General features: G+C 44.6%; 1 protein-coding gene across 1 annotated transcript in view; it reads right to left on the reverse strand.

Moving 5' to 3' along the window:
- Positions 1-6,864: 6,864 nt before the first annotated feature.
- The window catches only part of DHX8 (DEAH-box helicase 8), an 18,014-nt gene continuing 181 nt past the window's right edge, over positions 6,865-24,697 (reverse strand). Inside the window, exons 2-23 of the mRNA XM_026654745.1 lie at positions 23,049-23,134; positions 22,374-22,446; positions 21,860-21,945; positions 20,734-20,843; positions 20,312-20,629; positions 19,792-19,936; positions 18,972-19,175; positions 18,054-18,141; positions 17,611-17,708; positions 16,863-17,010; positions 16,279-16,460; positions 15,677-15,871; positions 15,249-15,434; positions 14,453-14,663; positions 14,083-14,264; positions 13,144-13,284; positions 12,687-12,842; positions 11,756-11,893; positions 11,117-11,245; positions 9,450-9,646; positions 9,103-9,282; positions 6,865-8,515 (exon numbers count right to left, since the gene is read on the reverse strand). Of these exons, the coding sequence (XP_026510530.1) occupies positions 8,296-8,515; positions 9,103-9,282; positions 9,450-9,646; positions 11,117-11,245; positions 11,756-11,893; positions 12,687-12,842; positions 13,144-13,284; positions 14,083-14,264; positions 14,453-14,663; positions 15,249-15,434; positions 15,677-15,871; positions 16,279-16,460; positions 16,863-17,010; positions 17,611-17,708; positions 18,054-18,141; positions 18,972-19,175; positions 19,792-19,936; positions 20,312-20,629; positions 20,734-20,843; positions 21,860-21,945; positions 22,374-22,446; positions 23,049-23,134 (3,473 nt within the window). The 3' untranslated portion in view covers positions 6,865-8,295. The remainder of the gene's footprint in view (positions 8,516-9,102; positions 9,283-9,449; positions 9,647-11,116; positions 11,246-11,755; positions 11,894-12,686; positions 12,843-13,143; positions 13,285-14,082; positions 14,265-14,452; positions 14,664-15,248; positions 15,435-15,676; positions 15,872-16,278; positions 16,461-16,862; positions 17,011-17,610; positions 17,709-18,053; positions 18,142-18,971; positions 19,176-19,791; positions 19,937-20,311; positions 20,630-20,733; positions 20,844-21,859; positions 21,946-22,373; positions 22,447-23,048; positions 23,135-24,697) is intronic.

A 24,697-nucleotide genomic window follows, 5' to 3' on the forward strand; every position in this document is an offset into this window, starting at 1 on the left:
CAGTTCCCCCTTCTGGGATTTGCTTTAAACCTCTGCAGTTTGTGCAAACTCTGCTCGTTGGACCTTCTCCAGGGAAATCGTTGGGAAAATAAATGGGGGGGGGGGGCGGGAGGAAAAGGCCCAAGCCCTAGAACTGACTGAGTTTTCTGCCACATATTAGCAGGCACAAGTCATCCAAAGGGAGCACAGGGCTGTACCCTACATTGGCATTTCTGTCCCTCTGCCCCTCGCAGCCATCTAGAGTAGATGCTGCTTCCTTTGTCCTGCTGAATTCTGGGGGTTTATCCTGAGCGAGAGCAGCCCCAAACCGGGATTTCAGGCTTTAGCATTATAGCAGCTGCACTGGTTAAGGGGACACAGGGGATTGCCTGGGGCCAGGAGGCCCCACGCACTGCCCCATCTCTAGGTTCAATGGGGGAGCCTGTCTAAGCTCCCCATCGCTGCATGCACACACCACCCCCACTGACCTACTAGACTGAAGCGACTGAATTTATTGCCTGCCACCAGTCACATGACTGGGGTCAGGGTTGAAAGGGTCAGCACCCTTATCACATGACATGTTAGTGTCACCTGATTGCCCAATTACAAAGACCTACCACACTTCCTGAGCACCCAGTGCTCCAAGTTCCTGATCTTCTCAAATACAAGCCAAGCAGAGGCCCAGGCAGGCCTCTGTGGGGGTCAGACTCTGGCCAGAGCCCTGCACATAAAGGGAAGCTTAGATTTTTTTTCCCAACAAAAATGTTGTTTCTCTTTCATTCTCCTATGATTAAAAAAAACTCGGAAGGGAAGTTGCTCAGAACTCCTGTTTTGGGGGAGATATCTGTAGCAAACACCACAGCGGTGAATGCTGCAGGAAGTTCTGCAGGTGGGAAAAGAAGGTTGTAACGGAAAGTGTTTTCCATCCTGAGCTATCGCGCTAGCTAGTGGCCATTCTAATATAAGAGTGAGAAACCTGCTCAGGAGTAGCACCCCATTCCCTCTGCTGCAGGAACAGATCATTCACAGCACAGCCAGAACTCAGCCTTTCTTGGCAGACTGCATCCTTGAAGGTTGTGCAGCCCATCTGAGCCACAGCCAGGATGCCAGCATTGCTGAATCTCATGATAATTGGTGTTTTTCTTAAAGCCGCAGCTTCCGGAAGCAAGAGAATGCCTGAGAATCTGTGTTTTTTGTTTTTTGGTTTTTGTTTTTTTTTTTTTTGAGTAAGTTTCTAGCCTTCATGGTTGTGAAGAAAAGCTTGAAAACATGAAGCAAGTGCAGCCTAAAGGCTCAAAAGCCAAAAGGCAAAGAAAAAGAACCAAACAGTGACTTTAAAAAAAAACAACCTCATGAGTTTAAGACAGTCACATGATTTTTGAATCCTGGGTCTAGCGCTAAGTGGGATGTGCGGGCTGGGCTGCTTACCTCACATGTATTTGTGTTGACTCAAGTATCCAATCGTTGGAGAGAGAGTGAAGGGCGAGCAGCTGTAGCCCAAAGCTCGTCACAAACTTCTCCACCAGGAGATGGAATCAAATAGGTGGCTTGAATTTATTTTTCCAAACTTGAAGGAAATCAAACAGTGGCCTTATGCCATTGCTCTCCTTAGAGAGAAACCCTGTCACTCGGGCTGGTTTGAGTCATGGAGACTTTCTGATCACACCACTGCTAGTAATGGGGGTTGAAAACTGTGACCAAACACTGTAACACGGTGGTGTGCATCTACACACTGCCATAGATCACACACCATTCTAGGGCCTAGCTGCCAGCACTGGAGGCTCTCATGTGGTTTCTGATAGCAAAGTTGCTCTTTTAAATATTGTTGCCCCCTGTCAGGGCTGGCCTTACCATGAGGCGACTGCCTCAGGTGCCAGACTGTGTGGGGGGGGGGGCCACTAGGACCCAGAGTGTAGAAAATTGTGTCTGCTGCTGGTGCATATGTATACTCTGCTCTAGATGCACAGAGATGGAGTGCTGTGCTGGAGGAAGGAGGCCATAAGAGACATAACAGGCAGGCAGGAGAAAATGTAAGAGGGGGATAACAGAAAGCAGCAGGAGCTGCAGGGAGAGGAGGAGGAACCTCTTATGTACCCCTCTAGCACCCCCAGGAGCCTGGACTGATTAACACCAGCTTCTCAGTGAGCTTCGTGTTTCCTGCTGCTTCCCTGAACCCACTTGAGGAGAACAGGCAGTCAACTGAAGTAGTAGGAGCCAGTTAGGCCCTTAAGACGCTGATATCTTCCCTCACTCAGGCCCTGCTACCAGTCTGCTTATTTGTCCCCTTCAACTGAGTGTTGAGAGCCACTATAGCTGGCACAGACCAGCAGTCATGAGCGAAAGAAGAAAACGCCCCTCTGGGGCAGCATTCAGAAAAAGAAAGAAAGCAAAGGAAGCTTTTCTACCTAAGCAGGAAGGAGTTCTCACCTGAGATACATAGACACAAATGTTCACGGTAAGCCTTCCGGCCCCAGTGAGGATGTGAGTGGTGAGGAGATGCCAGATCTTCCAGTTAGTCAGAGTGCAGGTGACCTGGCAGCTACTGCAGCATCCGTATCTCCATCTCAAATGGATGTAACCATGCACATTCCTGAAGAAAAGTGTAGATCAGAGAAGAGTGTGGTGGAGGCGCAAGAAACAGCTGCTGCTGAGTTTAGTTCCTTAAGTCTAGATGATCCAGGACTGTGGACCCACTTGAGCAGTAGCCTGAGGGACTTCCTTGTACTGCATGGGCCACAGCAAGTGAAAAACTTCATGTTCCCCAAAGACAGTGAAAATAGAAGTTTCCATCCAACACATTACTGGCGTGAAATCCCCAATGGTGACGAAGTGGAGACGCCATGGCTTATGTACTCAAAAACCCAGAATGCTGCATACTGTTTTTGTTGCAAACTCTTCCAGTCTAATGTTCCAGCTACATTGGGTTCTACAGGAACAAAGGACTGGAAAAATCTGGCTAGAAATCTGGCCTGCCGTAAGAAGGCAGCAAATCACCCGAGAGCATTCCATAGGTGGAAAGAGCTTGAGATGAGACTAAGGTTAAAGGCCACCATAGATTATCAGCATCAAGAGAAGATTGCATCAGTTGAAGAACGTTTCATGCAGCTCAAGGAACACAGCAGTATATTTGGGATGTTGTATGATATTACAAAACTCCTCACTATACCTGAAGAAGACCTACACCAGCAATGCAGGGCACTAGAGACAGTGTTGACACATGATGACATGTGCGATATTGATGCGAGTGATTTAGGTGATGAACTGAAAGCCCTTTCAAGATACATTTCAGCAGGATCAACTCCAAAGCCTGTTCTGGAATATATGTGCACAAATAAGATGACCACTCTCTTTCCAAATGCTTTTGTTGCTCTGCACATACTTCTAACACTTAATGTAACAGTTGCCAGTGGAGAACACAGCTTCTCCAAGCTGAAGTTAATAAAAACACATCTACGCTCCACAATGACACAGGAGAGGCTGGTCGGCCTTGCAACCATCTCAATAGAGCATGAGCTGGCCCAGACTGTGGACCTTCAGGAAGCAGTTCAAATCTTTGCAACCAAGAAGGCATGGAAAGCACCACTTTGATTATTCAGATAAAAATGCCAGTGTTTACTATGCAGACAAGAAAAGTTACATTTGCTGTTCCGGCATTTAAAAGTTAAGTGTTACTTAAAATTTTTGAACAAGGCATTTTAAGTTGTTAGTTCTCCTTTATTGGGGTAGGTAGCAGAGCAGGACCATGAGAGGAGGAGAACAGGAAGAAGGCAGAATTGAGACCTTTCAAAGTTTTGGCCCAAGCGAGGGGGCATGGGGGCATCATTTGAGCTCCCAGCCTCAGGTGAAATGTTGTGGGCCAGCCCTGCCCCCTGTACTAAAATCATGCCAACCCCAGCCATCTTGGAGGGAACAAACATCCTCTCCGGCACAATTCTATCAGGCCTGTGTGAGACACCGTTTCTGAACAAACCTGCAGCAAGCACAGTTCAGTCCCCAGGGTACGTGAGTGCCTAAGCTGTGCTAAGTGAGCATGCATTAAGGGAAGAAGAGCGGTTAGAACACAGGACTCGGAGTCAGGCACCTAGTCTCTGCCACTGACCCTGGGCAAACAGCTTCCCCTTGCCTGTGTCCCTGTAGAAGGGAGATAACACTGAACACAGACAGGATCAGGAAACACATCTACAATAAACAGGGAGGTGCTGTTTTAAGTGGCATTTTCTGGTGTAGAACTGCACTTTGACTGAGCCAACTGCTCACCGGCCACAAGTACGGTGTGATTGTTCTGAATTTAAATAAACTAGTGTGCAGGTTTCTTCACCCCAAGCCTATGGTCAGACCAGCTACAGGATTTATGTATGCTGCAGAACATACACCTATAAACCACATTTCGGAGATTCAGATACTCAGTTACCCTATTCCCAGCTGGCCCGAAAGAACAATACATTCATAAATGAGAAATTCCACCAAACTGCTAATGGGTCAGTATCGTGACCCTCTCTGTAATTGTCACAAAATCTCATGAAAACCGAATTAGGAGAAAACAAAACTCTCATTGTATGGCAGCACACTGCTGTCACAATGGGTCTGGTAACAAGCCCATTAAATGAGGGGAAGGTGGTTGCTAGAACAGATGGAACACGTGTGGGGCTGCCTGTAAAAGTCTTATTTATCTTTCTTGGATTAAGGGCAAAAGGTTGATTTATTTGGAGAGAGAGAGAGAGTGTGCGTGTGAGAGAAGTTTGATATTTTTTGTCCAGGATACTTTACGTGACAAGCAGGCTGTATGCAGGCGATACATACAAAGTGGACTGCAGATCTTCGGCATGTGCAGCTGGAGTTTGGACAAGTGCACTGGATGTTGTGTGTCCCCACAAAGATTCACCACTGAACTCAACAGAATTGGAGGGGAGCAGGCTAGGGCTTCTTATACTTGGGGATAGGAGAGCATCACACCAACCTCTGGGAAACCAGTGGGAGTGACCTTACTTGAGGCTAGTTACTGCACATTGCATCAGCGTGCTCCAAAAGTAACACTCCCAGCTTCTAGAAGTGGAAAGTCCACAGAAACTTTGATGTGAACTGGGCAGGAGAGGCTGCAAGCTCCTCTTTGTCAGAGCCCAAAGCTCCTGAGAAGAGCAGAGTGTTTCAGATTGCAGCTTCTTGGACTTCAACAGAGAAGCCTTTTGAATAAAGCAGCTGCTACCAGGACACATGATGCTATAGCCAGCTAGCAGAGGGCAGGGCAGGGCAGCCCTTTGCCTACCCAGATCCTGAGCACTGATAGCAGCCTGCCCACTGTCTATTGTAGCAGTATTTGTTACACATTTTTAATCGCTGGGTTCCTAGATCTGCATCCCTGGTTCTCCCTGTGCTTAACTTGCCTTCTGCCACCAGCTATAAAGTTAACAAGGATGCTTTGGCAGCCAACGTTTCCCTGCTTAATTACAGCTTATGGCTTTGTGCAAGCACTTCGTCCAACTGCAACAGGAAGCAGAGAGCCACCCTGGCCTGAGGGCATATTGTTCTCTCCCACCCCCCACACCTACAGGGATGAGAAGCGAGCCAGCACACCCCATCACATCATGTTCATGAAAAGATCTCTGCTATCATCCCCAGCACCACAACCAGGGCTGCAGAAGTGTAAGGAGGTGGTTCATTTCTATGACTCTGATCCCCAGTGGTGGAGAGGGATGGATGAGGAGACTATGTGTATGGCTGTACATACACTGCTCTGGGTCAAGAGTTCTCTCAGGCCTGTCTACATGGGAAAGTTTTTACCAGTTATACCGGTTTAACCCCCTCTGTTGACACACTTATGCTAGTGGAAAAGTGGCTTTTTTGGTTTAAACACCTTCCCAAATGGATATAAGCTAACACCACTCTGATACCAGAATCCAAGTGCCTACAGGCTGGCTTATATTAGTATACCTATATTGGTTTAAATTCACATTTTACCTTATATTGGTATAACGTTCCAGCATAGACAAGTCCTCAGACCCTTTGTCACCTTGATTTTCCCAGAGTTTAGTTGCGTGCACAGCGCTGAAATATTCTTTAGACTAACCGCAGATGAGTCTCCTAGAGGAATCATTGAGTGAAATTCTAGGGCCTGTGTTATACTTGAGGACAAACTAGGTGCTTATAATGATCCTTTCTAGCCTTAGAATCTACAGATATCAATGAACAGTTGCTTAATGTTAGGCTAGAAACCTTTGCAGTGACTGTGCTTCCTTCTGACTCCAATTCCATGGGTACAGTGACTGAGGTAACCACTTTCTAGCATCTGCCAGTGGATACATCTGAGAACTTGATGCTCTGAGTTGTTCCAAGCAGGACAGGTCTATAAAGCCTATTGCAAAGGGTTGTGTGTAAACCAACATGCCTATTTCATAGTTCAGTTCTGGAAGGCATGTGCACGCTGCCTTGGAGCCCAACAGTTCACATGGAAAATACTGCAAATGAGGAGGAGCATATTACTCACCAATTACAGCAAGAGCAAAGCTACTCCCAGTAAAGAGCACGACTGCTGACTTCCAAAAGAGAAAACAAAATTCTGTCTTTTGATTCCCCTACCAAAGAAGGACCGAGCTTCCAAGCCAGCCAAGGGAACAGAAAATGCTGTTCCAGACAGGAAGAGAAATAAAAAGAATTTGGAATGAAGAGACCTTGTCTTGAAGCCGCCCTGAGCCCCACTGCTGTCTGACCTGAGCCCTCAGTGAGTATATCCCAAATCTTCCATCGGCTTTTAAAAAATGTGGTTCAAACACAAAAGTTTCAGCGGAATCAGGGTAACAGTTACAGCAGCACGAAGAGGTTTTACCAGATTGGAAGCCATTCTGTTACCACCAAAGGACAAACCCCTGTGCATATTTGATGCTGAAACAGTTTCCTGTTTCAGAAGTTTATTTTAACAATACTTTTCTTTGTGAAGGCTTCTGAGGAACTTAGGGCATTTGTACAACATATTAAAAACAATATTTACGCCATCCCTCTCACTGCCCTCTTTACAGACAGATGCAGATTTCAAATCTAGCCAATTTTCAGTGAGCAATCACTGTGTTGTCTTGTAGCTCACAGAGTCAGGTGCAAATCAAACCAGTCAGCTCTTCTGTGCACTTTTCAAGAGTCACTTCGTAAATACACCAGTTTGCGAAAAGTTACAAAGTTGGGGTCTCTCTAGCTCTGGAGCCAGGTAGCTATTTCTAGCTTTGAAAAGGCAGGTCTGAGCACGGGCATTACCATAACAGAAAGAAAATAAAGCAAGTTTATGTACAGCTTCAACATGACAACACACACACTGGCAAGTCATTCTGGAATTACATTTTCATAACAACTGTTCTACGCAGGTCTTTGCTGAAATCCACTTTTAGCCCTAAGAAAATATTGTATAAAATAGAGCAGTTCTGATGTCACCTAATGTTGTCAGAGGAAACAAAACACATGACACATTGTGTAGAAAATCTCTCTCTGGGACATCTGTAACCATTTAAGTTCACAGACTGAGCTGCGCTGCAGATTGGATGTGGTTAATTAACATGTGATATTCTAGTTTTCAGTGCACAGGAGATGCTGATGAAAGATAAGACCACCAGTCTGACCTGTGCCATTGTCCAAGTGTAACAGACACTCGGGTTGGGTTTCAGGGGATCTCTTCCACCTTATTCCAAATCACAGATACTAAATCTCTCTCCACAGCTGGCTACAGGAGTTTTTGATTTCAAGTAAGAGACAAATAGTTACAGCAAGTAAGAAAATGGAAAAGTTAAAGGAGGTTGAGCACAAGTGGTGAAGTCTGCCAAAGAAAACTGGTCATTGTCCAAGAGCAGAGACAGAAGTGTCAGCCGAAATCAATCCCTCTTCAGAATGGCTAGAAACGCAGGCCATTCTAGCATCTGAAGATCCAGTCAGATGGGAGACGATCAAGTTGACAAACAACTGGTTTTTAGATCCTTGCCTCATTTGTTGGTTTTGTTGATTAGTGCCCAGATTTCTAAGCCTTCAGATTTTCAAACGGTTGGAAGTAGGAGGAAGTGATACAACACACCTGAGTGAGCCTGGACATGAGAAGTGACCTGCTAACTGTAGCAGTTGAAGGGCAGAGGACATGAATCAGTGATATTGTCCAGTTCTTTTGGCCCCTAATGAAGATATTTACAAAGTGAATAGGAAATAAACTAAAGCCTGAATTAGTCTGGATTTCAGCTGCAACTGGATTTGGGTTCAACTGCATGTGTCCCGAAAAGGGGATTTTAAAACAGTGCAGAATCTCAGCCGCCAGGAACACTTCGCCAAAAGCAACCCATGCCAGAGCCAGGCTCATCGTCTCCTGAATGCACGAGAGATCCTCCAGGCATTGGGCTCCTCATAGCGATTGTACAGGGGCTCAAGCCGCTGCTGCTTCTTCTGTTTGCTCAGTTTGGTTGGATCAGAGACTTTGAAGAAGGCTGGTGCAAATTCCACCAGCCAGCGCGGGTCAATGGTGGTCACTTCGCGCATATACTCCTTGGTGGTCAGCACCAGCTCGTGATACACCACCCTGCAGAGAGAGAAGGCAGCAATATTAATGCTTGCAGAAGGGGAAATTAATGGTTCTTAACAATGACAAGATCTTTGGAGCTGAAGACCTCATCTCATGTGAGGGGTGCTCGAGACCTGTCCCCCTTGGTCCAGTTCTCTATCTCTCCTTCCCCCTTCAACATCACCTCCAGGCTCACCAGACCCCAAAAGAGCCACCCCCAGCAGAAAGCCTCTCTCATCCACCTCCCACATTCTGCAGCATGGAGCTGCTTGGTTTCATGTCAGGATCCCCCTCTCGCTGACTTATGCTGCTGCATTGAACTCCATACGTGGAGGAGAGGCACAACAGGACAGCTGGAGGCAGGACTCCAGACAGTCTTGCTTTGCAGTAGTTGTAGCAACTCATATGTCCTGTACACGTCTGCTCAGGAGCTGAGAACAGATCACAGTCTGTATCTTTGCTCTCTATTCTTGTTCCATGCCCATCACTGAAGTATCAGAGCATTCACAGATTTTGATCTGTATTTTATGTATAGCCCATGCTGAGGACTTTCTAGCTGTAGAATTGAGAATTAAACTTAGAATTAAGAGTCCCTGTTTTCCTACCATTCTGGCTGCCTGTTGAAGAGGGCACTGGATGGGTGAATATAGACCACCTGCTGGTCAATGAGAGTCCGGTAGCCCTCCTGGGGGTCCTTCTTTGCTGCATTTCGGAAGAAACCGCTGCAGATGGCCTTCTGGACTCGCACCGTCGCCTTCCCGCATGACACCACATCCAGCTTGTGTCTGCCAGAAGAGAGTCAAAAAGAAAGAATTTAGAGGATCCCCATGTTTGGTGTTCAAGGCACAGACACCATAACACCCAAACAGCAAGCACCAATCAGCTGCTGCTAAAGGACGAGAATGCTAAAGAAAAGCAGAACCGGTTCCTGCCCTCTGCTGGATTTGCTCACCTGTCCATAATGCCCAGCATTTGTTTACGGATGTCCTGTGCCCTGCGCAAGGACCGGGCCTGGATAAAATTCTCATAGCACCAGGGATTCGAGAACTTATTATTCTTCCAGGAATTGTAGACAGCCAGCAGGGTGAGGTGGTCCCCTTCTGTCTGGTGGAACTTGGCTTTCTTCTGGTCAGCAAGTGCTTGTTTATCCTAACACACAAAACACATTTCCATCACGTGTGTTTTAGAGACAGTATCATGTAACCCTGGCAACGGGGCACTGGTTCTTCTTTAGGCCCACATACTGCATGTTCTTATGTGCTACTGAAATGGACAGCCCCGTATTTAACCAGTGCAAGGCTGTGCTGCATACAGAGCATACTAGCTTTTTTGTAAAGGATTAAATACAAAGCACTGCAGATCAGACTCAGCCCTGCCAGGTCAATGGGAGGCCCCTCACCCACACCTGGGCTGAACTGGACCCCTATGATTAAGGCATTACCATTATGACACAGAATGTTAAACTTGAAAAAGACTAGCACAGCTGCTACCTGGAAACACAGACCTGCTGCAGACTCCTCCTCTCCTCTCTCACAAGAGGGGAGGGCTACAGCAGAGAACCCGCAACACTGTGTCTTTCCTGAGGAACGCTTCTCTTTCCTCACCCCAACTATTCTTGAAATGATACTACAGGACACAGGCTCACTTACGCTGTCGGCTGGCTCTGTGTTGCATGCACAGAACTAGTCAGATTTTTGTTGCTTAGAAATCTGACCTTCAATGACTGAGTGTATGTCTACACTATGGAGACGATATGACATAATCGTGTCAGCATAGCTATGCTGGCACAGCCCCCCTACACAAACAGAAAGAGTTTTTCTGTAAGTTTTGGAAAACCACTTCCCTGAATGATATTAGCTACGTTGACAGAAGCCCTCTCTGTCAACACAGCTGCGTTTTCTCTGGAGGTTTTGTTGGCATAACTATGTCAGTCGGGGGTGTGGTTTTTTCACACCCCTGACTGATGTAGCTATGCCAATATAACTTTTCAGTGTAGACCAGGCCTAATCAATAGACTGCAGAGACGTCCATATTTCTCAATTCCATGGATGTAGCCTTGGGATATCGATCAAACACTGAGGTCACTGGACTAGACAGCAATAGGACATTATAATGAAGAAATAACAGATCCAAAAGGAGTCTGATATGAAGCAGTCATGTCACCACCAGAGCCTGCAGCCCAGAGGTGCAGGAAGAGGGTCAGCGCAGGAGGGGCTTATAATGTGTAACTTCATCCTGAAACCATTTCTGTTTCTCGGGGAGAGGAACGGGGTTCCTCCAGTCACCCGACACGAATGGCTCCGAATTCCAAAGCAGGAGATGTCAGGTTCTAATGTTGTGTTTCATTTACTGTTGGGAAGCAAAGAAAAAAGCAAAGCCTCCGACTTTCACTTCCCCAAGGGCAAAGTGGCAGCAAACATCCACCGCTTGGGGGCATGGAACAAAGAGGTGAATTAGCTGGTGCAATATGTGAGCCAATGAACCCTTTAATTACGATCTTGTCTGGGGGAGTACGCACATACCATTACACCAGATGCATTCAATAAACACCACCGGATTCCTCCTTCCCACCATGCAGCCAGGGCTGGGCACTACAGCACATAGGCCTGAATTCCTTACCTTTGGTCTGTAGAACACATTCTGTACAGACAGCATAGAGACTATAGTTAACATTTCTTCACTGCATCCCAAATGTACAGACATGATCAACATCTTACATAACATGGGCTCCAAGGGGAACTCTGCCATCTGCAGGAATAAAGGACAATGACATATTTTCAGTGGTGCCGAAGCAAGGCTTCAAGAGGTCTCACAAGATCAGAAAATAGGCCAGATTTGTTTCACTTGGAGACTCTAACTAAACCTTAATGGGAGAGAAGACAATGCCATTGAGTGTTTCCCTACCATGGCACTGCCCACTACCTAGGGGAGCTTTACTCGGCACAGAGCAGATGACCTTTGCCATCTACATGATCAGAGCAGCCCAACACTTACAGGAGATTTTAAGACACTTGTAAAATGGAACTCACTTATTAGAGAAAATGGCACTGCTCCATTGGGAAGCAGAAAATACATTATTATTTACTACTTGTCTGCAAAGGCCAATTGCTAGTGGGGAAGTGGCTTTGGACCCACTAACAACGCACAAGAGCACAGAGAGAAAGCACTGACAGTGCCAGGTAACCCTATGGATAGCTGCACCCAGGCAGCCTGAGAACACAATACAACCAGTGTTCAGAGGCACGATATTTAACCTACTCTGCGCCCAAGTCGAGTGAGCAGCCCCTCATCGTCCAGGGCTCCCAAGGTGTAGAGCTGTTCCATGGCGGTGATTAGCGTTTCCATCGGGGGAGCATCCATAAAATCAAAGGAGAGCAAGTCATTGATCCCCATAGCCTGAAATAGAGTGAAAATCTGAGGGTAAGAAACACCAGGAAAGAAACAGGAAACCAGGCTCCATAAGTAGAGACAACTCCAGGAGCAACAAAACATGAGCCAAAAGCCAAAACCAAGGTCTAAGCAGCACTGATGAGCTCTTGTGCCCAGGGTTCATGCCTTATCTCCAGTGTAACCACAAATCCCAGTGGGCACGTTATTCCATCCCTTGGGACAAAGACCAAAACAAGAAAAAGTTCTAGTAAAGGTACAATAGTGAACAATCCTGCACTAGCCCCAGGGAGATGCGTGTGGTGACCTAATAGTTCCGTGCCATCTCTAACATCGATAACTCTCACATGGGTATGGTCTTCTATAGATCCCCAGAGTATCTGGGGATACGTATATTTGAAAGACTCAACTACCACCACCACAAAAGAGAAGTCCCCGCCATGTTGTGAGATGATGGCCTGAGAAATGTACACGTATTTTATAAAAGATTTTGTTTGTTTTTTATAGCAGGGCATGGAAATGTATGATTCCGCTAAGACTCCTGGGGCTTTGCATTTCTAGAACTTGCAATAATGAAATATGGCTTTCAGGTTGTGTGTAAAGAATGGCTTTTGTGGGACTGATATCTGTAAAGCTAAGTCTGAGTCTAAGTTACAACCCCCGGGAGAAAGAACTGGAAAGTGAGCTATAGTTCTGCCAATGGCACAGTGTTCCTTCCTATCCATTTGCATGTAGTACAAGGGTGGAAATTACAATCACATCGGCCTGTATTTCAGCAAAACAATGAGATACGGATTCCTACCTTAAGGGAGAGCACTGTGCTGGCCAAGTTTGTTCTCTGGATTTCAGGCACGTTGGTGGTTAGCATTTCGTCTCGGTAAGCACGCTCCGTGTAGAGTCTGTAACACTTTCCTGGCCCCGTTCTTCCAGCTCTTCCTGCTCGCTGCTTTGCCTGCGCCTATAGGATTTCAGAGGGAATACTACATCTCAGAGGCAGGTAAGCATTATCCAGGACATGGATTCAATCAAGAGACTAAGTGAGAGAGGAATGAAGGGTTAGTTGTTTGCAGTTCTGTTAGCATTATTACAGGGGCTCCCAACACAATGCAGGGAGGGATATGATGTGCTAAGCATAGTCGGAGTGTGATGCAAGGCACTGTGTGTGGGGAAGTGGTATTTATTTCCCCCCCTTGTTTCCATAAAAATTCCTCTAAGCCACAGATTTATTACTGATACATTATCTAACATATGCTGTGTACCTGGGAAATTGGTGTAACCACCAGCTGATCAATTCCAGTCTTGGAGTTATACACTTTCTGCTTCACAAACCCAGGATCCACCACATAATAGATTCCATCAATAGTCAGGGAGGTCTCGGCAATGTTGGTAGCAATGACAACCTGTAAGCAAGAGTACAGTCTGATTCAGATACTTTCTCTGCTTGCCAACCAGATAGAAACAGAACTAAGCTAAACTAGTGTTGCTCTGTTTATACAAACAATTCAATATGTTATAATCAGACTGTTGCTGACACAACTGCTATGATTTAAAATTACTGATTATTCTCCTGCCACCATGTGTGAGCAGATTTCACCTTTCACCCCCACAAATGGCCAGATTTTAAACCTGTTTTAAGCTTTAGGGCAGTATGTGATGTGAACACAGTGGAACTCATTGATAAAAACGAGGAAAAGGTTACCAATTTCTGCTCAAAGAATTTTACATGAACCATAAAAAGTATTATTTTGCCTGGCTCTGCAACATAGCCCTTATGAGACAAGAAACCACCACAGAATGTGCTTCAAGAGAATTACTGCCATCCTCCGGGAGCTGCTTCTATACAGACCTTTCAGAAACTCAGACTTGCAGAGGACAACAATGCCCTTGAAAGGTAACATCTCTAGAGAATCTTTCTGCTGCATCAATGTTATTTATAAAGCAATTCTGCACAAAAGGGTTTGGGTTAAAATCAAACAGAAGACTACTTAAATGCCAAAAAATGAATGGAGAATTGGCCAAGAAAAGTTCTCTGAGTTAAGCCACATAAGAGCTGCTGTTTCAAAGCTACAGAGCACAGTCTATAATTACTCTCCTCCCCAACCCATGGCACATAAGATTCTGAATGGAATGAACAGTGTAACAAGTCCCACTATTAAGTGTTTCATCAGAGGGGGAAGCCACCCTTTGCCTGGGATTACCTTCCTGCTGCCTGGTGGGGCTGGGTCAAAGATCCTGGTTTGCATCTCGCTAGGTAAAGCTGAATACACGGGGAGGATAATTAACTCTGGCACGTCGGGTCCTAGAGATTTCATTCTCTCATAGAGGATCTCACAAGCTGTATCAATCTCTTCCTGACCCGTCAGGAACACTAGGATGTCACCTACAAAAGAGAACATGTCCACAGAATTAATCCTGCTCCACACAACTCCTGCCTAACCACTCCCTTTGCTTCCTTCTTCCCCTCTTCTCTTCCATGTAGAAAGATCTCCCCTTTAGATGTGCTCCTTATAAAGCCATATGACCCCATGACACAGGACCCTGCCACCGCCAAATTTTAATCGCACTTACCTGGTGGCTCCGTCAAATGGATCTGCATCACTGTGATCAGACTGGCATCCAGATAATCGGTCTCTGGTTCTTTCGTGTACAGAATTTCCACAGGGTATGTTCTGCCGGGAATCGTGAAGATTGGAGCTTCATAGAAATACTGGGAGAATTTCACAGCATCTAATGTCGCCGAAGTTACAATGAGCTTCATATCCTGACGTTTCTGCACTGTCTGTAGCAGGAGAGAACATTCCCATGTTAATAGTGACAAGGGCAACAAATAAGGGCTTCAACAAGCCCCTTCACCCAGTTACATTATTCCAGGTAACAAGGGGCTTCAATCACCTCAGGGGCTTTGGCAGATTCGCAGAATCATCTAAATGCAAAGGAGGATACACTGTCCTTCTCAGAGAGGCAAAAGCCCAGAATCTCATGCAATTTAAAGCTAAGGCCATATTTACAATACACTTCCCTTTTTTCCTAGTTAAGGGAACTCCCAGCACAGAGACCTTTGGGGAGAGGCAGACTGGGTTAAGTGAGACTATTTCCTTATTCTGAGACAGCTGCTTATTCACCCCCAGAAATGTTCTGAATTAAATGAGCTTCATCTGTTGCCAAAACTCCATTTCATTTACAGTCAGAGCTAAGACCAGGTGAGCTCCTCTTGTAAAGGTACAGTCACCTTCAACCACAGCTCAGTTCTCACAACTGACCGTTTTAAGACATGAGGGTCTTAAAAGGCAGACATGGCTGCCTTCCTCCTGGGTTCCCTTCTGATATAATCTGTGGAGAGCCCAGGGGCCAAACATAACATTACCTTTTTCAGAAGCCCAAAGAGCACATCAGTGTGAATGGTCCTCTCGTGGGCCTCATCCAGCATGATGATGGCGTACTGGGTCAGGTCCGGGTCAATCAGGCACTCCCGCAGTAACATACCATCCGTCATGTACTTGATGACGGTCTCAGGGCTGGTGCAGTCTTCAAATCGAATCGTGTACCCAACCTACGAAACAAGAGATGGAAGCAGAACAATGGGTTTGAATGAGTAATGATGTCTCTGCCCCTTACACTAAACTGACTGAATTGATGGAACAAAATTGTTGGCAATGATAATCCCAGGTTGAGTTATTCTGCCAGCCCCTCAATTCAAACTTGCCATAGAGCATAGGTTAGTTATCCCATTACTGATTTTTCCCTGCTTTTCATCGTGTTTATGCAGCTGCCTCCTCCAACACAGAACTTTACCTCCTGTCCCAAACAGCAACCAAACTCCTCAGACACTCTCTTGGCAACAGACATTGCAGCCACTCTGCGAGGCTGGGTGCAGCCAATCTTTCCTCTCGATGTGTAACCTGCCTCAGCCAGGTACTGGGTGATCTGGGTCGTTTTCCCAGAGCCTGTCTCGCCGATAACAATCAGGATCTGATTGTCATGAACTGCCTGAAAGAGGACACGTTAGAAAGTGCTTGTTAGGATTTTTTTTTTTTAAATACAGTCAATCTAAGTCTAGATGTAGCCCCCGAGTGCCCTCACACATGCTGGCTCAGACAAAGTGTTCTAGCCTACGTCTTGCTAACCAGCAAGCCAGTAAACTCTTTAACCACTCAGCTGACTCACCCTGCCATAAAGACTTGTGTCATTTGGGATCTTAGCTCCAATTTTGGCCCTACTGCTTTAAGAAGTACCTGCAGTTTTACAAAGATGTATAGAGAAAAATTATGATTTTAAAATACCATTTAATTCTAAAAACTCTCAAGTGGCTACTAACTTGTCAATAAACAGACCCAGTAACATTCCTATTAACCCTTCCCACTCCAAGGAGCAGGCGGCTCCTGCATGGGTCTTACCTGAATCAGCTGCTCCTTTAGTCTGAAGATTGGGAGACTCTCCCTCTGCTCAATGATGGAAAGTTGGGTTTTTTTACCATAGGAAGCTTTGTTGCCACCGAATGCATGTTTCTTCCACTCTGGGATATCATTGGGCATCATCCCAATACCCCGCATGTTGGCAGCTATTTGTCTCCCATCCACTAAGGAAAAAAAAAAAAAAGAAGTGAGAATTTAGTTATCGCATTTCAGTTCACATGGCACAAATGTAGTAATGAACTAGACACAGTAAAAAGGCATTTTACAGATAACACTACAATCTGCCTGTTTAGAACTCGAGTGAGCTGTTCTGGCATATTGATTGTGATTTTGGACCTACTACAATTTTTGCCATAGTCCCATCTGTGAAACACTTGGTAATACACTCAGTCCACTCTCCCATCACACTTTGACTAAAAGACTAAACATAAAAGCTAGGCTCAAGATGAAAAAAGACTTAAGTGAAGTGGCCACATACATAGACACCAAGATATTCTCCTGGAATGGTTCAGCTCCCACAATGAATGGCACAACAGATACTTAAACAGAGACAAGTCAGAACCCACCATCAGGAAGAGGATCCACCCAGTGTGTATTAAGTCCCATGGGGATAGAGTCCATCTCTGCTTCCCTTTGAGCTTGTTTGAGTTCTCGCCTTTCTTTGGCTAAAGCACTTTGCATCATTGCGGCCTGGGACAAGGAGCCATCAGGATTCTGAGGAACAAAAACAACATACAATTACAAGCACTGTCCAGTCCTGGAGACTTTACTACCCCTCTCCTCTGTACACCTTTATTACAGCCCAGCCCACCTGTCCTTGAGCTTGAAGGCAATCTCTTTCCCACAGCAACTTCAAAGGCTTTTAAAACTTTATTCTTTCACAAGTGCAGAAATATTTTTGATGGCTAGATTTCCAGGATGCCAGTGGCTGTGACTGTAAAATAGGAGACTCCTTTCGTAGTCCAATCAAGGATGAGATTACTGGTAATGAGGTGGGAAGGATAGTTTCCTGGCTATCCCCACCTCATCAAAAACAAGAGGATGAGTGGGGCAGAAGAACACCACTTGGTTCTAACTCTTTTTCTGTGGAATGTAGACTGCATGTTAACCTAGCATTTCTATTCCATGATCTCATCTCACTGTTACCAATGAAATGAAAACCCAACTATGTATAATAAAAGAAAAAGATCTCCAACCCAGCGCTCCTGATTTTCTGGGCTATGGATACCAAGATTCCACTCATTATTGCTAATTCCTGAGTATTTACATAAAACCAGCGCACAAGTTTTCAATCATTAGTCTGAAATCTCTTACCTTCACTATTTTAATGGGACTCATATCCATGCTTTGCTTCGTATGCCCTCGCAGGAACGGTGGCTCTTCCTCAACCAGCTCAATCTCAAGGTCCTCATCTAAAACCCACAAATAATTCAGGTTTAACAAGGAGACATGCAGCTTTTTTCAACAAACTTCCGCAGCAGGAAAAGGAAGCTACATTGCTGAAGTGTTTTCTGTGCATCCTGTTTACTGTATAATTACATATTCACAGGCAAGGAGACAGCTCCTGGCCAAAGGCCACCAGCACTTCATTAACCAAAGGGAACCAGCACATCTGCCAGCTCCAGGTGTTTAGAGCTATTGCTAACTATGAAACTCCTTACACTCGCTTGCATCAGAAGCTCCTTTTTGCATAGATCACATACACAGAAACACAAGCAATCTATTATACCCACAGTGAAACTACCAGACAATATTACCTTCTTCGTCATCAACTTTGGGGAGGATTCCAGTCTCCTCATCAAAGTCAGGAAACTCTTCTTTGGAGAGCACGTTAGCAGCAATCATCTGGGAAGGGAATGGAGAGGGAAGGATTAGTTCCCACATGTGAACATCATTCAAGGGTAGACTGGCCCATTTAAGATTCTACAGCTCTCTGGGATGGAAGGAAGGTTCACTTTGCAAAGAGACAGGAAGTGTAAGTTCTCCCAGGACACTGTGGCGCTGGGATTGTCTGAGGGAACTAGTGTCTATTAGTGTGGTACACCAGAGTATAAATAGGAGAAATAGGATGAAATTAAGAAAGGGACATTTACAATGAATTATCAGCTAATACATCCCAACAGGGTGATGTATTGGGTTGTAGACGTCTCCCGGAAGAATTCAATTGCGACTTTAAAACTTCTCTGGACACAACATTAGTAGATGTGCTGCAGGGAACAACCCAGCATCAGCAGAGATGGATTAGTATGGCTTTTTAATCTCTGACACCTTGTCTTTCCTGGATTTTAGTGCTTGTGGAAGATGCTGGAATGACAAGTGACACTTCTAACAAAGATGTTTCAGTTATTAACAGCACTAGCCAGATTTATGAATCAGGGATATAGGAGTGAAAGGCTCCACATTCCATTATGGATCCCTGGGACTGGCAGAGAGGGACACCTGTCTTATACTTAACTGGATCACATTATTAGCCAAAGATTACTCAAAGCCTTATGAGGTCAGAGCTTGGGAAACCCAGATTTCAGAGAGCTTATAACAGTGAGGAGGATGTACCCAAGAAACCATGGTCTATTAACAAAAATGGGAAGGTGGATGGTAGTCTGTGAAGCTCCCCTACAATCATACTGAATGACATTGCCCCAGACATCCCAGTATGAGATGGTAATGCTTTACACCTGTTTGATTTCCCATTTCTCTGGGTCTGAAATCCGGGTGAGACGCTTCCGTTCAAGGCTATCATCCTCCACTTCAGGGGCATTCACCAGGGAGAGGTGACTGGGTCTGTCTGGGTTCCTCATAGAGGTCTCTTCATTGGTCTCTCCAACCAGGTTTCTGCGTCGGTTTGGGTTCAAGTCTTCCCCAGTCTCTTGATCAACATCCTAGATCAAATATGATTGACAGATTTATTAATCACTGTCCCACCTTTTCCTTAGATACCTGGCCTGGACCTCCTTCCTCTACCAAGCATGTAAAGGCAAGGATCTCTCAGTTTCCCAGAGGGGCCACAGCCAAACACAGCCCATATATGTGAAGACATTTCACTATTGTTTGTTTTTTAAATTAACATCTCAGAAGTGATTAAGCAGTCTGTGGTCAGAAGCACATTGTGGCCTGTAATTTAAAATAAAATGCCTCTTTCTCATACAGTGAATGGAGGATGGGCATAAGTGACAGCTTGGAGTTTGGCTGGGCACCTGACTAAAGACTTCAAAGTTACCACTTTGTTTGGTTCAATGAGTGGTACAAACACTTTTGAATGTTTAGAATCTTTATATGCAAGGCATCTGAAAAGAACATGTGGAGAAAACAGGGAGTAGGAACCAATGGGTGGCATAAATACAGAACTATAACTTACCAGCTTTAAGTATTAAAATATGTATTTTGAAGGGATTCAACTTGGTATTTCACATATTGCTGTAAACTAAAACTGTAAACACTCTCTCTACACCATCATTTGATCTGTGTTCAACACACATCTATAAAATTCTTCCATACCTTCATGCTCAGGCTGGTTTTGGACCCAGTAAAGGATAGCACTTTGACCTTTACTCTTTGACCTTTGCTCACAACATCGGCAACATTGGCAACACGTCCCTCTCTGCGAAGTTCAGAAATATGAACCAAGCCTTCCCAGCGTTTCCTGTGGGTCACACGTGGAGAAAAGAGCATGAGATACTGTATATTACTCTGGGAAATAGCCCTTCACATATCATTTTAGCATTTAAATGTCTTTACATGTTTTAGTGCTCAGAGGTTTTAGCGGGTTTATAAACTGTCCCTGGAAAGAGGAACATTCTTTACTGTCAGCTTTACTTTTTTGAAACAGAAAATTCACTGTGGTCATGAAATGCAGTGTGTATCACTGGCATACTTGCCTGAGTCTAATAAGGCATCATACTTTTTTTTTTTTAAAGTCATATTAATATCAGAAACTGAAGCAAATGTTTATAATACACAAAGGAAGGGTGATGGTACAAGAAGTGGTAATGGCTCATTGTGAAGGTCAGATGGGTACCTTAGTCCTTCCAGCTGCACAAAGCACCCAAACTGCATTATACTTGTGACTTTGCCGTTGTAAATTTCTCCAATCGAAGGCTCTTCAGGTGGGGGCCGATCCACATGCTTGTCCCTCCATCTGTCATTACTCTTCTCTGCGTATTTCTCTCGATCCTTACGGTCCCTGCTGGGACTCAGACTCCTGCTCCTTGAGCGGTATCTGGATTTCCCCTTGTTCTTATCCCAAGTCCTAGAACGTGACCTGGAACGGGATCGGTGTCTCCGTTTCCTGTCCCTGTCTCTGCTGTGACTGCGACTCCTCCTCTTTTTTTTTGCCCTGGAAAACATTAACAATCTGTGTTCAACTTTCATACAAGAGCAGGTCATGCAGACAGAAAACTTACTGGCTAGCCCTGGCCCAGAGATGCACTGGAAACTTACCGGTGGTCAGTATTCCTTTGTTTTTCCTGCCCACCTGCACTAGGCATTAAAGCTTCAAGTTCTTTAAGAGCATCAACGGCCACTTTCACATCATCTTCATCCAGCATAGTCTGTAGACACAGATAATACCTCTGTAAGCAGGTGATTAAAATCCTATCACCAGCACAGAGCATTAATCTGTGCAATGGGACAATCACCCTCATTTCTATTTCCAGAAAGAAAGGAAGTAGTAGAAAAGATCACAGAGAAAATGCAATGTAAAGAAGCAAAGATATGGGGATGATTAAACCAGGAGTCTCAAAGCCAAACCCTTCTCTGCCACATGGCTCTACCAGTTCTGCCTCGATGTAAGAATTTGGAGACTAACTTTTTAAAATTGTTACTGAAACCTTAATATGCATGTTACTAGTAGGCAACTTCGGTAGCCTAGATTTTAATCCTAAAGTCCTGACACAAATTAACTTCTCCATAAGTAGATGCTTATTACAGTTCCCAATCTGATTAAAGGTATATGCTAATAATGTATTTCATCCACCTCATCTTCAAACCTCTGCACAGTTCCACCTCTTCCTCTGCCTCCTCCATGCCTCTCACTTTCTGCACTCTTCTGGATCCTCTTTCCTATCTACCATCTTCAATTTTCCTGCACTTTGTACCTTCTATCATGCAACCCCTTACACTAGGTGTATAAGGGTCTTTCAATCCTAGGTGCCAAACATGCTCCTTCAAAACCACTCCTTAAACAAAGTGTCCTACAATGGTCTCAGTGTCACCATGCAGTTTTGCACCTGAAACATTATCTGCTTATTATGTTGTCTGAGTTAGACTGTGAATTTGTCAGGGTAGGATCCTTGTGTTGTTGGGTGTTCTGCAAAGCAATGTTTGCCCTGAGAGAGCTATATTAACAATAATCCCCTGCAACTGACCTCCAGCAATCCCAAACCAACTACTTACTTCCCACTCTATTCTGTGTTTTCATTTCTCATGCCCCATCACATTTTGTGCATTAGAAGCACAATATAGATGGTCATGTTAATGTAGCAACTGCAAACCAAGAGTGAGAAAACAGAAAACAAGCATCATGTTTCCATTCACAGATTGTTAATGTGTGAAATTGCATCCTTACCCTGATGGTGGGATTGTCTGGCCTGCAAAGGGCTGGGAACAGGTCCTTCAGCTTTTCCTTTTCTGTTTTGGGTTTGACAACTACCTCTGGTTTTAGAATAAAAAAAGGGTAAAAAAAGAAAAAAAATTAGAAGTGCACCTTTATCACATGGCTAGAATAGTTTTCTACCATCATTTCTGAAACTGAGTATTCATTTCAGCTCTGAATGTAAATTTTACTGCAGTTTTTAAAAGTTGAATTAAAAATAACTACATTTCCCCTCACAAAGGAAATTCTGATTAAGTGAGATAGTGAAATATGCAATATTCTGAATTCTGCACTGAATAAAGCTCTCTTCGAGTAGCCCAAAAGCTTTGCACCAGCGACTCAAGTAATACAGAGAACTCCACTGGAATGATAGTATATAAGATATAAGAATAGCGATTTCTTCTGTCATACCCACAATGTCCAAGAAACGCTGAAAGGGTTAGGACTGTTCTCTATTGAGCTGTTGGAGCAGTGAGACTGTACTTACCTTTGCCTGTAGATGGCTTTGCTGGAGGCCGCATTGTCTGTATGAGACGTAACAAATTACTAACGAGGGAATCCTGAAAAATTCGATAAAGCACAGAAGATTTTTTTAAGTGATTGCAATATTTTTGCACATTAGCACAAGGGAAGGTTTGTTGGAAGGGAACAAAAAGCTCAATCCCAACTTCTAAAGATGTAGAAGTATAGGGCCATAGTCACAAAAAATCACACGTACACCATAGAAGTTCAGTTGCTTGGAGTAGAGAACCAAGACAAAAAGTGACTTGGCTTTACAATATTATGAAAATTCCATTTAAGTGACTCTCCACACCAGTCACTGGCTCTAACTAGGACAATCATTTTGACCTGTTTCTAAGGTACTTATCTACCTGGTGTGTGAGGACCATAAAAAGTTTGTTTTCATGACAAGTTGTTTTTCTTGCACTACACATGCATAGTAATAAGACACCAAAGAGCCCAGATGAGTCTTCAAAATTGCATAGCGGTTCATAGACTGCATCAAGCAAAGTTAAATAAAGCTTAATTAGACAGAAGTGTTTGGAAGCCAGCATACATGAACTATTAAGTGAAAATAATTGCACATTAATAAACACAAATACTTAATCCTTGCAACTCTCTTTTAAATAAAAGATGATCTCTGTGTTCAAATCTCACTTACTGTGAACTCGGCGCCATTCTTTGAAAGGGCAGCCTTGAATGTGTCAAATGTGGTGTTTTTCTCAGCGAGATTTATCACAAACTCAGCTGCAAAGAAAAGGTGATCAAGAGTGAAACAAACAAAAATAATTTGAAGTCAGATCAAGTGCATTTCACTCTGAGGAAAGGGGCTGGCTCATATAGCCACAGAACATGGAATGCATGGTCTGCAGCAGTGCAAGTTTCTCTCTCTACACTGCCTTAAGTCCATTTTCAGGAACCCAGACCTGAAGGGATTGTGTCTCAGGATGAGATGAGAGCTCATTTTCTAACTCACAGGGTCAACTCTTTGGGGGCGGGGACTGTCTTTTTGTCTCTATTTGTTCAGCGCCTACACAACTACTGGAGCTCAAAGATACTACCACAATACAAACGATGAATAATGGAAGTGTCAGGGCAATGAGGCTGAAGCTGGTTTCTTGTTCCCAATTCCTTATTTGATTATATAATTAATAAATATTTACATAATTACACATTTACTTTTTTACCACAGTCACTCCTGTTAGTCTGATGAAATTTCTAAAAATGTAAAGCTTACATTGAGATTCTTGAAAACAAACCCCGTTGCCTCCTCTGTCCCCATATCTACTCTAGCGACACCATCATAGGACCCAACCACACCAGCGACACCATCAGGGGCTCATTCACCTGCACATCTACTAATGAGATATGCCATCATGTGCCAGCAATGCCCCTCTACCATGTACACTGGCCAAACCGGACAGTCTCTACGTAAAAGGATAAATGGACACAAATCAGACATCAGGAATGGTAACATACAAAAGCCAGTAGGAGAACACTTCAATCTCCCTGGACATTCAACAACAGATTTAAAAGTAGCCATTCTTCAACAACAACAAAAAACCTTCAGAAACAGACTTCAAAGAAAAACTGCAGAGTTACAATTCATTTGCAAACCTAACACCATCAATTTGGGCTTGAATAGGGACTGGGAGTGGCTGGCTCACTACAAAAATAATTTTCCCTCATCAATTATTGGGAGTGGACCACATCCACCCTGACTGAACTGGCCTTCAACACTGGTTCTCCACTTGTAAGGTAACTCCCTTCTCTTCATGTGCCAATATATATTTATGCCTGTATCTGTAATTTTCACTCCAGGCATCTGAAGAAGTGGGTTGCCCAAATATAACTCTAACTCTCGTTATAGTTAGTATGGCAACACCCATTTTTTTCATGTCCTCTGTGTATATAGATCTTCCTACTGTATTTTCCACTGCATGCAGCCAATGAAGTGGGTTTTAGCCCATGAAAGCTTGTGCTCAAATACATGTGTTAGTCTCTAAGATGCCACAAGTACTCCTGTTCTTTTTGCCAAATAAACCTGTTAGTCTGTAAGGTGCCACTGGACTCCCCGTTGTGTTTGTGGATACAGACTAACACGGCTACCCCCCCCCCGCCCCCCGGTACTTGAAAATAACGTTGGCCTCTGAATAAGGAGCTGAGATCCAGGATCCAACTTCAGCCTCGTGTCACGGCAAACGTCCAGCCTCGCATCGCCACAGCGACTCCCTCTCACCCGCCCCCTTCCTCCTCCAGAGGGGTCCCCGGCTCCTGCCCCCCGCTCTGCCCCGTCCCCCTCTCCCGGGG

This window comes from Terrapene carolina, unplaced genomic scaffold, assembly GCF_002925995.2.
Source record: "Terrapene carolina triunguis isolate 2854851 unplaced genomic scaffold, T_m_triunguis-2.0 Scaffold193, whole genome shotgun sequence".
NCBI classification, from domain to species: domain Eukaryota; kingdom Metazoa; phylum Chordata; order Testudines; family Emydidae; genus Terrapene; species Terrapene triunguis.